Source organism: Varanus komodoensis, unplaced genomic scaffold (genome assembly GCF_004798865.1).
Source record: "Varanus komodoensis strain SLA01 unplaced genomic scaffold, ASM479886v1 scaffold5, whole genome shotgun sequence".
Classification (NCBI taxonomy): Eukaryota; Metazoa; Chordata; class Lepidosauria; order Squamata; family Varanidae; genus Varanus; species Varanus komodoensis.
Window position 1 is genome coordinate 51,042,641 of NW_025336087.1, and position 17,448 is coordinate 51,060,088.

The 17,448-nt window shown below is 38.0% G+C and overlaps 1 protein-coding gene across 4 annotated transcripts in view; it reads left to right on the top strand.

The window, feature by feature from the left end:
• The window catches only part of SMARCA2 (SWI/SNF related, matrix associated, actin dependent regulator of chromatin, subfamily a, member 2), a 121,750-nt gene that overhangs the window by 78,863 nt on the left and 25,439 nt on the right, over positions 1 to 17,448 (top strand). For all 4 annotated transcript variants that reach the window (XM_044446805.1, XM_044446807.1, XM_044446806.1 and 1 more), the window contains 4 exons: positions 42 to 269; positions 964 to 1,041; positions 3,928 to 4,146; positions 15,940 to 16,157. In XM_044446805.1, coding sequence (XP_044302740.1) covers positions 42 to 269; positions 964 to 1,041; positions 3,928 to 4,146; positions 15,940 to 16,157 — 743 coding nt within the window. The remainder of the gene's footprint in view (positions 1 to 41; positions 270 to 963; positions 1,042 to 3,927; positions 4,147 to 15,939; positions 16,158 to 17,448) is intronic.

Sequence of the window (17,448 nt, forward strand, 5' to 3'; positions counted from 1 at the left end):
GCAGGAGGCTCAATACATTGTATCTAATGCATTTTTCACAGGACTTGCAGGCACAAGACAGAGCTCACCGAATTGGACAGCAAAATGAAGTTCGAGTCCTACGACTATGCACAGTGAACAGTGTGGAAGAAAAAATTCTTGCAGCTGCCAAGTATAAACTGAATGTGGATCAGAAAGTTATTCAGGCTGGCATGTTTGATCAGAAGTCTTCAAGCCATGAACGCAGGGCTTTTCTGCAGGCCATATTGGAACATGAAGAAGAAAATGAGGTATTATACAAACTTGTTTTAAGGTATTAATATAGAAGTATATTCACTGCCTCAACATGTGTCTCTCAATGTATCTGAAAATGTGTCTCTAATTGTTAAGTCTCTTACATGAGGATATGTGGAATCCAGATATCTGGTATTTACTTATGGAGGAGGACGGAGCTTTCTTGTGCTTTCCTTAAAAACTTGTAGTGAGATAGAATATTGGGCTGGGCAGAATAGTCAAGTTTCCAGTTTTAGGTTTTTTAAATTAAAATTTGCAAATGAGTAAAATAAATTAAATATTAAATGCAATTAAATATTGCATAAAATAAAATAAATGTAATTTTATAACTAGCTCTTAAACTTGATCAAGATCCTAAAATTGGATTTAGACCTACATAAAAACACACAAATTTCATCCTATATAACAAGAAAAGATACTATAGTTCTCTGTTGATTTCCAGTGATAGTCAATGGGAGGTAAGAGAATTTGGATTTCCAAACTGATGTTCAGATTAGAGTCAAAGTGAGCTACTCTCCCAATTGGTCCAATCCTCAGTGTTCTGTTTTCTGAATCAGGGATGGAACTGAAAATTCTTGTCAGTGCATACTCCTAATATTGTCTACTCATGTCTCAACAAGTTCTATAGGCATGTATCTTTACCTAGGCACATGTATTTATAAACTTAGATTTTTTCCTTTTTATCTGTAGGAAGAAGATGAAGTTCCTGATGATGAAACGCTGAATCAGATGATTGCACGGCATGAAGAAGAATTTGAACTTTTCATGGTAATGATACCATACAGTGTATTTCTTTTGCATTTGATTAACTTCACATTTCAATTTCAAATCTAGTGATTAAATTCCATTACAGCTTCTTAAAATGCTGATAATAAGAACTTTGCAAGAGCAGCTTGTACTAGATAACTGTTTGCATGGCTGTGTCCTTTCTAGGACATTCTTTTCCTTAACCAAATTCAGTAGCTTCCTTTGGATGGGCCATGTAGTAAGTATAGGTACATTTTTGGGCAAACCACCTTTGCAAGAAAGCCATAAAATTGCTCTGTGGAAAAGATGTCATTTGAACCTGTAAAATGTTACAAGTTTATTTTGAAAATGTAACCTCTGTGTTGACCCCAGTGTAGGGAGACAAATGGATCTTTACTTGCTAATGTCTCTATCAACTTCACTCAGTGTGAACCCCATGAACTGTTTTGCAGCTTTGTACACAACCAGTGTGAAATAAAGCATTCACCTGTCTGGTGGATTGACAGGAAGCCTTAGAATGCATTTTTTCTTACGTGCCACAAGAGGTTGCTGTGGCACCTGCTCAGTTGCTAACCCAACTAGTTAACTCTCCTTCGTCTGCTCTGTCCATTGTCTACTCCTGTCTGTCTGCTGCTTCTCAGCTGTAGAGCTTGATCAAAGCAAAGCAAAGCAAGAAGCAGCTGTACCAAGAAACAATGCATTTCACTCTAAGAGCAGTAATTGATTAAAATTTACACTATAAGGACACAGTGCAAATTAAAACAACACTACAATAATAATTACATTTTTAAAGAAGACTTTAAAAAGCAGCAAAAAATAAAGAACCATATAATCACAGTCTTAAAACATACAGAATGTATAATTATTTATGAATAGTGCTAAGAAGGGCTAAGAATGGCAGACTGATGAGGAAGGGAAGCAAATGAGGAATTGGCTAAGGAATGAACAGGGACTGGGTTTTGCCTGAGAAACTAATCAAAGGGAAGGAACGCTTCTACCTCCCAGTAAACCCCATCAGCTTAGCAGTGTGGAGAGTTACTGAACAGTTATTTGGATGTCTTCAATCCTACTAGTATCACAGTCTGCTGCTCCGCTGGGGTCATTTCCATATCAAACAGGAAAACGTTGCTCTACAAAGGGCAATGAGGCTTCCTTCCTGTTGAGGGGACCTCTTCAATGAAATGTTTTTAATGCCTCTAAAAATAAACATAATTCTCTGTCTATCAATATAGGGAAGGAGAAAAAATGATAACACAATATAGTCCTGGTGACCTTATCACATGTGTAATTGGGAGTGCCCTAAGCATTCACAAGTATTTACATGTCTTAGCATTGTTGTAGGTTGAATTCATACTTTGCAATTGGATGACCATAATGAAGGAATGCCGGCTATACATAATTTTGGGATGGGACTGAACAAATCCTCATCTTCATTTTTATTATTTAATTAAAACTTACAGCCTTTAGTTGATCAATTTGTGAAATACATATGAATGATACTGTTCTCAAGCAGTCTTTCAGGAATGTATGCTATTACAATTTTTCAAGAAAATGTTACAATTTTTCAAGTTAAGCTCATGTCTTGTAAAGAGTAATTCAAACACCTCCATTAAAAGAATAATATCTTTTGAATTATTAATCTGCACATTTTTGGTACCATTAGTCATCATTAGTCTATGTTGCAAAGGGATTTGGACTCCACTATACCTTTCTTAGTTATTAAGCAATCCAAGTCTTCAGTTCATTTATTTTTTAAAAGAAAAACTTCTTTAAAATGTTTCCTTTGAAGTCTGTAATAGGAAATCTAAGTGTATCAGCAGGTAGAATTTCAGAATCAGAGCTGAAATTCTGTAGCTTTGTGATTATTGCAAAGCACTGGGAGGGAGGTTGGTGTCCAAACTGCATGAAATGCCATACCGATACAGGGCTGGTCTGCACTCAACACGAAGAACAAACAAGGAATCTCTAAACAAAACAGGAAAACACACCAGGGTTTGAGGTTGGCTTGTTGACTAGAATTTCTTTTAAAGCGCAGGAATCTGGTAAAATGAAACTACACTTATTTTCCCCATCTGTGCAGGGGAAGTGTGGGTTGCACAAGCTTCACATAGACATATTCGGTTTGTATATGCAATGCTAAATCCTGCTTAAACTTATGCGTAAATTGGGCCATTGGCAGGCAAGGACTTAGAATAGTTTGTGGGAAAGTTGAGTGTTGTGACAAATACTTAATAAAGCTCTAGCACCTCTTAGTAACATTACATCACATTAGTAAAAACCTGGTGAAAACTAGTGTTCAAACATGCTAATATGGGCCCTGCAGTATAATGGTGCAGTGCATCCACCCTTTTAAAAAAAGTGCTGCTGTTCAGGGTTCCAGCCAGCCTCTATGTCCAATCAGGGGCTTCCACTGTTCTCCGCTGCATCCCCACCCCATCCCTTTCACCTTTTTATTTTCCTTTTCCAAGTGTCACTCTACATACCATGGATTCTGAGCATGATCAGTTTCACTGGACTTTTTAAAAAGCTTTTTTTGTATATCTGTAATCTCAGAGTTTCCCTGGGAATTGCTTCCCATTGGCCCCATTTCAGCTACAGTTGGCGCTCACTACCTGAATTCATGTTAGGAGTAATATATATGCTAGACACCATTAAATCATAATTTTCAGACATGCTGATGAACTATGTTTCCCATTAACTTAAATCTTCCAGATACTCAGCTTCTCAGATTCTATTTCAATTCAAGGCTTGTTATTTGATAACAATTCATTGCAGGTAACTTCACTGAGGTAAAAAACATATGGTAGAACATGGTCCAAAAGTTGAAATAACTTTAATATTGCTAGCAAACTTAAGAATATAATTTTCTAGGAATTTTCCTAATTATCATTCTTATTGCTCACACAGCGAATGGACATGGACCGACGCAGGGAGGATGCTCGAAATCCAAAACGCAAACCACGCTTGATGGAGGAAGATGACCTGCCATCCTGGATAATCAAAGATGATGCTGAAGTTGAAAGGCTTACATGTGAAGAAGAGGAGGAGAAAATATTTGGCAGAGGGTCCCGCCAGCGCAGGGATGTGGACTACAGCGATGCCCTAACAGAGAAACAGTGGCTTAGGGTATGTTGTATATATTCCTTTTTGTATGAGTAGGGAAATACAGGTTGGGAAAGCAAAAGGAATTCCACACAAGAGAGTGAGGAGGGAATAAGCAATTGGGACACACCCACACCCCCTACACACACCCTTAGCATCACAGAATAAGACTGCTAAGCTCCGATTGATGAGATTTGGAACTAAGTGAGCCCAAAGTTGCTAAAGTAGCTCAAAACTTGAGCAATACACTGTCTGTGTGAAAGCTATTTTTACTTTCCCCCCGCTCACAGTGTATGCAAGGGTTCCTTTTGTATTGGGGTTGGGGGAGAGATGCATACCTTCAGTGTTCATCCCTGGCCCAGTTTTACCCTTCTTTTCAAGATAAATTGTTATTCTTTGTGCTCCCAGGCATCACACATATGGGCTCTTTGAGCATGTGTGGAGCAGTTTTTGGGAAGATTCTAAAGCTGATTAGTTAGTATTCGGCAGGAGTCTGGACCCTGATGTGACTAGCGTGAGGGTGGGGCTCCCACCAAGACCTTAGTTCTTCTTCGACTGGCACATTGGAAAGTTTTTCTCTTACTTACCTTGCAATTTGTTTTTCATTCTATGTCATTCTGTTCAAAACAATATAATTTAAAACTAACTTTGACAATGGGCATTCTAGGCAGTATAACTGGTAATCCCTCTTCATTATGCCTTGTCAGGTAGACAAAATGGTGCTCAAGGCTCTGTTTCACAGTTGTACTGCGTGCAACAAAGTCTCTCCTACAGACTTGCCATTCTCTTTGCCCCTTTTGCTTCGGCGAATCTCATGTCATCGATTCTTGCTAGCTTCTGAGTTCTGGGAAGGGTGATGAAGTAGAACTGGCAAAAACTCTTTCCTGCTTCTGATTACTTCGCTATGCCCTGGACTATTTTACCTTCGAAGTCATCAGAGCTCTAAATAGCTAATAGCATCTGTATAGGTGGTATCCTGAAGCCAGGATACTGTAAGGGCCTTGATGAAGCCAGTTCCCTCTTGCTTTTTTTTAGGACAATTCCTGTATGTATGTATGTATGTATGTATGTATGTATGTATGTTGTTGTTTCCTATCTGCTCGTAATCCATATTTTCTGGAGAACAATGCAGTTCAGTTTTGGTTGGGTGACTTTTTTTCTTCTTAATTTAAAACTTTTTGAAAAGCATGTCTGAATTTACAGAAATCCTTGTCTTGCCTACAGATAGCCCCATTTTATTGTACTGCTGATAGCACCAAAAAGTTGCTAATTAGAAGGAAAGATTATGCTGATACAGAATAAGTTTCTTCATTGTATTTCAAGTCAGGTAGACTCCTTATAGTTCATGTAACTATTCAGAGATTAACGTGAAGCCTCTTTGCAGAAACCTAAATTATTGTGAAAGTAATGTGTATCTGCATCAGAAATCTTTGCCTGTTTCATTTCTGAAACTCTCCATAATGTTCCACGCATCTGATAGAGTGCATTATAGTCCATGGAAGCTAATGCCAAACTAAACATTCTTTTCAAAACACCTCCTAAATGGATGCAGACAGTTTCTTCTCATGTAGTCAGTTACTAATTATTGTGTGTCATATTTCTCAGGGAAATTATCACAAATCTCTTTAGAAGCTCAAAAAGGCATTATGGTTCTATTTTCATTGCCTTGTATATTTAACAGCATTGAGATTGAAGGGCATGCCGGAAAGTGAAAGGTTCCAATAGATCATTAAAATTTAAACCTTTGTCTGTTCAGATGTTCACATTTTTCAGAGAATCCTAGCCGATACAGTATTCGCAAATTATCTGATTGGAGCAGAAAGGGTCTTGATCACCTGAGAATTTCAACACAGTTGAACGCCCATCAAGGAAAAAACCTCCCGTCTGAGCATGAATAAGAGCCAGTCACCCCTTAGGAACATAGAAAGCTACTGTGGTTCTATAGGTAGAAGTCAAACTGCAGTGCACTTTCATTTGGCGTGAAGGCAGAACTGACCTATATGGCCACTTTCCAGTAATAGTAGGTTGGATTCAAATAACTGTAAGAAGAAAGAAAAGTAGCTGCTAGCATTATTCAATTGTGCCAGAGCTTGTACTGGGTGCTTGTACTGTACTTACTTCTGTCACCCATAGGAACGTAGGAAGTTGCCATAAACTGGATTGACATGTCCTCAAAATTGCAGATTAAGTTCCTTCAGTGACAGCTATCAGCAGTACAGCCCTATTTGGAAATGCTAGGGATTGAATCTGCAACTTTCACATGCAGAGAATGTGCTCTACCACTAAACTACAGGCCTCCTTTATGTCTGTGCTGCTGCAGCATACGTGCTGCCAGTAAGGGCATTGATTTTGCATCTGTGACCTCTTTCTTCCCAGTGCTCCACATCACCAGCCACCACTGATTATATGGACATAACATGGCCCTGCTTAGGAAGGAGTGCCAGGAAAGGGGTTCCTCACTCTCAGTTTCTGTACATGTTCTTTGGCCAGACATAATTGTGTGCTGAAAGCTACTGTGGCCACATAATTAATAGAAATTAAGCCTCAGACTGAGTACTCGCAGCTGTTTAGAATTGTAGGCAATATTTTTTTCCTTAGGCATATGATCTTGTAGTAGCCTCTATGGGATAACATGGATTGCTATTTATTTGATTAGCAGTAACTTATACATAATCTTAGTTTTAGCCAGTGCTTGTTTTGTAAAAAAAAAAAAAAAAAAAAAGGCGCTGGAACTCAATGTCGCCACCGGCAGTAAGCGCGCGACCACACACACCAATTCCAAGCCGAGCAGGAGCAGCAGAGCAGCATCCCAAGCCGAGCAGTGCCCTCATTATCTCACTATCAGATAGCAGACACAAAAGCAGCCCCCCAGCAGGCACTATGTTAATGATGTTTGCTGCTGATCTGCTACAATTCAAAATCACTTCGTAAAATCCATTGGAAAAAAGGTGCCAGAATGCCGTTCTGGTGCGTTCTATGACAAAAAAAGCCCTGGTTTTAGCTAAAATTGTTATATATATCAAATTCTAATAAAGATTTGTGTTAGTCTGGGTTTGTTAGATGATGGAGTGTTTTTATATATATATAAAATGAAAATATGTATGTTGCCCACTAATCCACATAGATTCTGTAGGCAGCTTACAGTAAAATACTAAAAACAACAATAAAACCAATTAAAATTACAATGTTTTTAACAACAGAAATCACACTTATACGAAGTAAGCAGAACAAAAGTATCAAAAATAAATAACGATTTACGACTTTAACATATTCATAGTAACGAAATGTCTTTGCTTGGCACTGAAATGAAAACAAAGTTGACTCCAGGCAAATATCTTTGGGAAGCCTGTTCCATAGTTAAGGGGCAGCCATTGAGAAGGCCCTTCTTCTATTTACCATCTCCTTTATCTCCTTAAGGAATGGCTCTTTTAAAAGGACCTCCTGCCCAGAACTTAATGGGCAGGCAGGTGTATATGAGAATAGGTGGTCCTTTAGGTAGCCAGGGCCTAAGCCTAGTAATTGCATTTCTTGAAAATTCATGAATGTCTTAATGTCTTTATGAAATTATACCTGTATATGTTTGAGACGCTAAATCTCAACATGAATTGTCTTTTTACATGGTACTGTGGTCACAGAAATACGGTGTGCCAGCAAATTAAAAATAAACTTAGATTTTTGGGGAGGAGCAAAATGTTGTTTTGCCAGTTTATCCTCAAAAGTAGATTTTTATAATTTTATTAAAATTATTTTAGACCTCTTTTAAAGATTAACCCCTTTAAGGCAGCATAAAAGATAAAAACCATACAAAACAGACATAACATTAAATCAGTGAATTTTCATTAAAGGTTCAATAAAACAAAGGTTACTAATAAAAACAAACAAAGTTATCTAGAACCAGCAGATCACAGTCTTAATGAACAGCAAATGAAATAGCTGCGTCTTCAAAGCATTCCTGAAAATCTGCAAAAAGAAGCCTGAGAAACTCCTAATGTCAGCTAATTCCAGAGGAGTAGGGCCACTACCAAGAAGTCCCTGTCTCATGGTTGCCAGCCTAACAGCCTTGGCAACAGGAAAGTTCTACAGGTAACTTGGGCCAGAACATTTAAAGATAAACCTAATAAAAGGAAATGTACGCCATTAGAATGGGAATGGTTGTAAATGAGCAGTCTCATTTGCTTGTATGGGAATGGTTAGTAAATGAGCAGTCTGTATGTATGAGTTTTGTTTATGCACAGCATAAATCAGGATATGTTCATGGTGCAGTGTGTAAGGGTAAGGAAGGAAATGGATACATAGAAAATACTACACAAACACAAAACAAATCTACTAATTTACTTCCATTCTTTTTCCATTTCTGACCTTTCTTTAGTCCTTTCTGTGAGCAGTGTACATGCTTTTACATCATGAGAAATGTTGATTTGTTGGGGGAATGTAATACATTTGCCAAGGGAGCAAAGATTTCAGTGTCAGTAGTACACTTTGTGGAGAATCTACTCTTTTTTCCTCACTCGTATCTTTTTGCTGTTGTTCCAAAATGTGTTACTGAGCAAGGCCAGCATTCTACTTGGTACCAACTTTTTATTCAGTTGAAAATTCAGTTGTGTTACTTTTAGGGCTTGAAAGATGTGTCCAGGCTGTAAGTCTTTTTCTTAATGAAAGAGTCTCTTCAGTTTTGTTGATAAGTTAAGAAAGCACACAGAACTAATCCTTTGTTTTAGTCTGTATGGACTTGAAACTTTTGGTTAAGAGTGACTTCAGTTGAAATAAATGTTACATGGTGTAAATTGTTCTTAAAAAGAAACATGTTTCTATTATTCACTCTATTATTATAACATTAAAAAAGGAACACAAGCATTACATTGCCAGAACTTCTAGGATCTAATGGGTTTATTTAAGAATTGGGCCGATATACACATCTTAGTCTTATCTCTGATCCTTTAGACCACATAAAGGGTATAGAAACAGCCTGCAAGACTGTGTCAGAAACAGCTAAGTGTGAAAGGAGGCAAATTGCCCCTGCCACATCTCCCCACTAGCCTTTTCCACTGGTTAAGACTTAGAGTAGTAGCTGGTTTCAAAAGGTGGTTATCAGCGAACCTGCGGTAACATTCAGCACAGTTAAATGGAGAATTTGCACCCAGGAGAGGAGACATGTGAGCTTATTTAAACCATAATTAAAGAATCAGGAGTGTTCTATCTGTACTGTTCTTTTGAAAATTCAGTGGTTTCCCTGTGCAGGGCACAGAAGAAGGATGCTGCTTGCAGAGTGTATGGGGCTCTAACCCTAACCCCTCTGAGGTCCTCTGGGAGCACTGGCCTGGAATTCAGACTCTGGACCACTGCAAAGCAAACTGGAGTCTTAGGAGTTGATCCCAGGGAATCCAATGAATTTCCATCCCCAAAGGGCATTCTTGGGTATCCCTAGTCTTGCTATACCTGCTGATACTTAGTGAATGTAAGTAAGTGAATAATTGGTACACCTTTCTGTTAAAACATGTGGAAGAGGAATGTGAACTTGGATTAATTTTATTTGGAGAGTGAATGGCCAGAAAATGTTGATATTGCTACTACATTGCTGTCTGAATAGTTCAGATCATGGGTCTTCAAACTAAGGCCATGGGCCAGATTCGGCCCGCCATGCCCATTTAACTGGCCCGCACCACAGGTTTTGCACTTGCCAGGGGCACGCACCTTGCTTGCGAGGATGTCATTTTGAACAAGTTCAGAGAAAACGATCTCCTCGTGAGCAAGCTGGTGCCTTGCTGTGCGCGTGCCCAGCGGCAGCTTGCTCGCTGGGATATCGTTTTGGACTTGATCAGAGAAAGCAATCTCCTCACGAGCAAGCCGTCTGTGCCCCGTCCCCGTCCCCACCTCGCATGCATGTCCGTGCCCCCCCCCCCCACCAGCACTGCCTTGGCGGCCCAAGCCCACTACTGGCACCTGTCAACTGGCCCCCTTTAGAAAAAATTTGAGGACCCCTGCTTTAGATGATCCTGGACAAGTCTGAAGAAGGTGGAATTATGCTTGTAAAGGTTTTTGTCAGGAAGTGGCTTTCCATGTAATGCATAATATCTTTATGCATTTTAGGAAACTCTGGAAGCTCAAGACATAGAAACATAGGAAGTTGCCTTATTTGGACCCAGACCATTGGTTTATCCAGCCCATTGTTGTTGACACTGATTGGCAGTAGCTCTTCAAGATAACAGAATTGTTCCAGCCCTCGTGCAGATACTAAGCATTGAACTTGGCCCACTGAACCACAATATCAAATTCATCATGTGTCTGGATTGCAGCTCTCTTCCTTTGTCCTTAGGCTCGTCTTCCATTCCATTTGTTATTAGTAATTGACGTGCAGTTTTCTGGAGGAACTGGGCATCATGGATTTAGGATTGTTATGACTTCTGTGACTGGCTGCAGCAAACTTTGTAGAACTGCTAGTCTGTCTTGTAACCTGCATAGATGTTTGATAACAACTTTCTCAATATTCCAGAAAGGCTGGAATTTCCCAATAATTTGTTATATTAACAAATGCGTCTCTCTTATTTTTTTCAAAACATTGGAACAAAACATAAACTTAACTTGACCTTTTATGTCAAGGTTCTATATGTTCTTTCTCTGATACTGGTGTCTTATATGCATTTTTCAGCAATACAACTACAACTTAAGAAAACTGTTTTGAACCTACACATCCATGGTGGTCAGTGTTTTGATGAAGATCGCTGCTTTTGAATGGTCAAGTGCCAGATGTTCACCTGAGCTGGGCTGGCTATCAAAAGTACCACAAAGATTAGAATTTGTCTTTAGAGACAACCATGAATCAAAACACATTCACCTTTTCTCAGTCCTTTTACAGTCCTGAGACTCATAGACATAAGGTTAATTTCAGGTATAAAAAGAAATTATTTCTTAAGATAGGTATGTGTATCAAATGGATATAGCTGGTTGTGCTATATTCAATAAGTGGTTCAGCAATAAAGCACCTGAAGTTCCATCACACCCCAGCTTGTAACCAACACTAACAAATACTTGGTTAATTAGTTTAGGATAATTATGAAGAATTGCTCATATGTTTGTTAATATGAAACTTTCAATCTTCAGGAAAGTTTTATTAGTTTTGTGTGTTCAGACATGGTAGGAACCTACTTGACTGGTGGGATATTAGTTTCCTACTTGACTGGTGGGATATTTTGGAGCAGTTGTCTTTGTGGCTAATGAGCAGTATCTAGCAGGGCACACTGTGCCCCTGCCAATTCCATTCCACCTCCAGTGATTCCATTCTGTAAGCTTGCACAGTGGAGATCTATCACTTATGGGAGTAACTAAAGGTGAGAGGGGAAGCTCATTACTGGAATACTGCAGGTCAGTAGAGCTCACACAAGGGAGTTCTGCCAACCTGTCCCAATCCAGAAATGAGCCCTCATTTTGCGGCTTCCCGTACGAAGCCGCACATCTCTGTTCTGTGAGTAGCATATCCCTCTTGTGTAGTGGAATCAGTGGAAGGAGGTGTTTGCATAACAACTCTGTTGAGTATTGGCCAATGGCGTGTTAAATGTAATTGTAGTCAAAAGGGTGGGGATTTGGGCAGAAATGAGTCAATGTTTGTTTGTTTGTTTGTACTTCTATGCTGCCCCATAACCCACTGGTTCTTTGGGTGTCTTACAAGATGCTAAACCAGCATATAAAATACACTCAATGAAATGGATAAAAACAAAGAAATTAATACAGTATTATACAAGGTGATATGGAATAAAAGGTAATAAAGGATCATGCTCAAAACACAAACCAAGTACAACTAAATGAGTAAAAACAAAACCAATCAAGTAAATAAATCAACAACAAAGCACAAATTAAATTAACCAAATTCCTGTAAGAAAAGTTTTTCCTGGTGCCTAAAAGAAAGCAAGGTCAGCACCAGCCATATGTCTCTGGGGAACGAATGCCAAAGTCTGGGCACCACTGTAGAGAATGCCCCACTCCTACTCTTTCAGGGTATTCAGAGGAAGACTTCAGAAGTGGCAAGTAGGCATGTATGGAGAGAGGTGTTTTCTCAGGTACCCTGGTCCCTAGCCATTTAGGGCTTTATATGTCAACAACAACACTTTGAATTCTTTTCTATCAAGTACTTTCTATGACTAGAGGCACTCAAATATATTTTAGTGTCTCAGACAGAAAATCTAAATAGCACCTTTGAGCCGCTGGGTTGTTGATCAGAAGATTGGCAGTTTGAATCCACATGATGGGGTGAGCGCCTCCTGCTTTGTCCCAGCTCTTACCTACCTAGCAATTTGAAAGCCCGCAAATACAAGTAGATAAATGGGTACCACTGCGGTAGGAAAGGTAATATTATTCGTGTGCCTCGGTGTTTAGTCATGCCGGCCACATGACCACATATTTCTTCAGACAATGATGGCTCTTTGGCTTACAAGCAGAGATGAGTGCTGGCCCCCAAGTCAGACACGACTAGCATGCATGTAAGGGGAATCCTTATCTTTAGCTTTGCCTACCTATGGTAGTAAAAAATGTAATAGTAATCTAAGTTGGCTGCTTGCTACTTTTTAGTAATACACCAAAACCTGCCTGATGCTACAGGATGTATCATCCTGCCTGGCAGTAGGGCTGGTTCTAACTCTGCTTTGTCCATTGTAGTTACTTAGAATATATAATCGTCAATCAGATATTAGTTCAAGAATTTGTTTCATTACCATGGGTGATATTCAACTGTGTGCCTGCACCAAGAAAACAGACATCAGTGGCAGAACAGATTCTGCAACCTCCTGTGTTCCCTAGATCTGATTGTGGAGCAGATTTTGGCAGGGAGAACCCGATTTTTTAAGAGGAGGTCTACTCTTATGACTTGGGTGGAACACTATGCTATTAAGTGTTTGTAAGCTTACACTGGCACATATGACAAGAGAAATAAAATAAAAAAATCCAAAATTAGATACAGTTTACAAGAAAGGGAATAGATGAAATTATCATGTGATTAAGAACTAGTCGTGTTCAATCATATTTTGACATTTTAAAAAAATTGTAAAATTAACAAGACATTAACAATTCAAGTTAAATGTCACATAGTATATCTAGTTTTATGAATTGTGCGTCTGGTAAACAAAAGCTTCAGTTTGATTAAAATAATGTGAGAACTTGCATGGATTATCAACAAATTATAGAGAACCAGTTTTGATAAATTTTGGTTCATATTACAGGAAAAATGGATTTTTAAAGTTATTTTTGTAAGCAGTATGTCAGCACTATCAAGATGTCATCAGCATGTGTATAAAATACATAGAATCTGGCATGTGTTAATGCATTGTAGAGAATTGGTAATACCAGTTTTAATATATTTGCTCACTTCTTTTTAAAAACCTTGCCAACAAGTGATCAGCAAAGTGATAATTCAAATAAACTTTGTGGTGTGGCATGTGGAAATATTAAAGTAGCTTTGAGATCTTGTTATCCTCTGCTGGATGTAGATGAGGGCATTCTAAAAATGTAGAAATATTTCATTGCTTTAAAAATGCTTGCAAAAATGTTCAGTGAGGACATGATTTTAAAAAACATTATAGTGCTTATAGCAATTCCAGTAAATCCAATTCATGATTTCTAGAGAGAACAATGGAGCAGCTTTGTGTGTAATACAGCTTTAAAATGCACACTTCATTATTTTGCTTTTTTAAAAGTATATGTTTATATATCTGGGTTTGTAAAATATTGATACTATAATTAAAATGCTTCCAGGAATCAATAACTGCCTTGCCAAAAAAAAATCCTGATTTGAGTTCCTGGAATAATAAGGGGAAAATATGATAAGTAGTTGTCAATATTAAAGCAGGCTGAAGGAAGAAGGCTTCGGGCCTTGTGGTAGGTAGAATGAAACAGCAGATTTGAGTATCTACAATCCTTTCAGTATTACATTTTCAGTAAAATAAAATTACTTGTATATGAAAACATAGCCTTTCCCCAGCTCTCTTTTTTTTCCTGATCAGCTGATGAAGAGACTAGCAGCTCGCTGCTTTGCTGGCTTGTTAATTTTATCCCCACTAACTGTGATTTCCGATAGCCGGCCTGCTGATAGTGGTAAGGTAAATATCCTTTTTCATTGCCGTCTTGAAGATTCAGTAGAACTACATCACAGGCATGTGTAGGTGTGTAACACATCAAAAGCTGGTGTTCTCTGTGTTTCTGTGTACAAATGAGTGCTTAAGGAGAAGCAATAACATTAACTGTTGACAGCCTTGCATGCTGTGTTTATTATTAGCATTTCTAGCTTCCAAGATTTGCAGAACAGTTTCCTTTGCTTAATCTTCGCTAGCTGCTATGTTGTATAGTGGGTGTCCTGCTTTAGCCAAATGAATATTAATGAATTTGTGTGCAGATATTTTTTGTTGTTGTTGTCTTCCTTTCTTCCTCCTAACTCATCAAATCTCAAGCTCCTTCATAGTGGCTTTCTGAATGCTGTGGAAGCATGATGGAAATTGTCTTTTGATTATTAAGGCCTGGGTTTCAGGCTCTCCCTCAGGATTGTACGTTCATGTTTGTTCTGTGGATTTGCACATCGACGGATGAATAGGAAACAGATTCTGAAGTCTCACTGGCGTTTTTAACATGCCAGCCTGTTTTGTGTGGTGCACCAGGTTTTATGCACAAAACGTTTTGCAAGAGACGTACCCAAGTGAAAGAAATTGTGTCTGGGATGTAATCACTCTTTGTATATTGATTGTTACACTCACATGATCATAAATATTAGCCATGTTTGGTGCTGTGGAGAAATGAAGGTAATTGCCTTATGATTAGAGCTCTTTCAGCTCTGAGAAAGGATTGATTAGCATTTGCATGTATTCTAGGCAGTACAGGGAAGCTAAAGGAACAATATCAACATTTATGTTTTGAGAAAGCATTCATCATAAAGGCTGATATGATTTATTTTAAAAATCAGGGTGGTGGAGTATTTTCCCTTTAACATCTTTTTAATTTTAAATTTTATGTAATAGTGAACTGCCCTGTATCTTTGTTTTTTTTCTCTTTTGTTTTAAAACCAAACAAAGTTCAGTTTCTCCGTTTGTCACATGGATTTCTTAGACAAAGTGTGAACAGATTTCTTTTAAACAAGGTTCGTTGTTCTAGTAATTTTACATTCTCATTGCATACTGTTGTTGACTGTGATTTTAAGCACACATTTACAGGTAATTTTTTTTTACTAGTAAATGTTTCTTGACTGTGCATGAGTTGTGGTGTTTCTCCCATCCCATAATGCCAGTATTTTGTACAGTCCACTTCTTCTGCATTGTGAGGAGGTGCTATACTAGGTAAAATGGCATAGTGATTTAAATGTGTACTCTTAAGTGATTTGGGAATTCTGTGTGGAAACTCTTCTGCAGAAGTAATTTTTCAGAGGTTACATTTGTTGGGGATATGTATATAGATATGTGAATGAATGTAATTTGAAAGGATTTTGCCTCCTGTGCCAAATGCCTTGTCTCTGAACATGCATTTAAAAGGATATTTGAATGTAACTATTAAAATATCATATTGTTCATATTTTGCATGTATATTCTTGTAACATCAAAGGCCTTTTGGGGTGTGGCCTTGCCACTCTACTGGATACAATTAAATTACTTGGGACAACACTACTACTATGCTTTAGTCCTGTTGATTACTCCTAATATTTCTTTTGTTAGACTTGTGATTCTATTGATTCAGCTCATATTCAAGGTTATTCACACCTTGCACAGTTTTCAGTATATGCCTTCTGTTGGTGTCTTTGATCTTTCAAGTTTATTTTTCTACTTCTCTAATTGAGAATCGTCTAATTAATAGGCAATCGAAGACGGCAATTTGGAAGAAATGGAAGAGGAAGTTCGGCTTAAAAAACGAAAAAGAAGAAGAAACGTTGACAAGGATTCAAGCAAAGAAGATGGAGAAAAAGCAAAAAAGAGGAGGGGAAGACCTCCAGCAGAGAAATTGTCACCCAATCCCCCTAAGCTGACAAAGCAGATGAATGCCATCATTGATACTGTGATCAATTACAAAGACAGGTGAGCTCATGTTTATCTAGGTTAGTTCTTTGTTTTCTTTGTAAAGTCATACTTGCTTTAAAAAAATACATTCTTTAAATATTTGATGAAAGTTTGATGGCCAAGCAGCCTCAGATGTGGTCCTACAGAATTATTTCATATGTAACCTCCTTTAATATCAGTAGAAACATCTTAAAGATTTAAAGTTAAAGGACTGCAAACTTACATATGAATATGCATGCGTGTGGAAAGGGCTATATTCTCTTATCCCATTTTAATTATTACTTGCTATTGCAAGATAAGATTGTAACCCACATTGCAGTATCACAGTTGTCCTCTGAGCCATGTTAATTTTATTTATTTAGCATCATCTATGTACATGACACTTGACAAAAAAAGGAGGACAGGCATAGATAGATGGGGGAGAGAGAGAACATGTTAACAAAAACATGAAAATGTTGCTAACAACCACAAACACATCAAATATTAGGTTTTCAAAAGAAACTAGGGGCAGTGTGGCATTACTGTACTGATCCCATAACAAATCAGGTCATACTGAACGTGAGGAAATGCAGCATATGACAGTCAAGGAGTGCTGTTTATGACTTCTATGGGTCTTTCATTATCTTTCATAAAGCACACAGTGGGTTAAAAACCATGCATTCTCCTCTATCCAGGGATTTTATTATTGCAATCTTAAAGAGGTCTTGTTTGCAGTTCAAAAAGCTGCTGTTATTTCTTAACTAGTTTCTAGTCTCTTACAATATGGTCCCATACATGTTTACTCAGAAAAAAAGCACAGTGTGACTTACTCCCAAGTAAGTGAGTATAATATTGCAACCTATTTTTCATAACATACTTTTTTCTAAAAATACTGCTTTGTGGTTAGTTGAAATTAGTTCTTTTTATACTTCTCTGATGTAGATATTATTAGTGTGACATCCTGCCAATGCCATTTTAATAATTAAAATGTCATTTTAAATAACCTTTAATCTTCATATACAACTTTAAAATACTTTTTCTAACGAGTATATATGCGTGTTTTTTCCTTTTTACCTACAGCAAATTGTAGGGTTAATGTGTTTTAAATGTTGATATCATTTAAAGTTACAATAAACCACTGTATGGCATTGCAAGGGCCACAGGGGACTTCTTAACACCCTATGGGCAGTTCCCAAATAATTGCAACCCCTCCCTCTTCTCACCTTTCCTTCTGTCAGCCCCAAAGCAATGCTACTGAAGAAGCCACAATAGCAATGGTAAGCCAGGCAGAAATTATACAGGATGTCCCAAAAAACTGACATCTTTCATA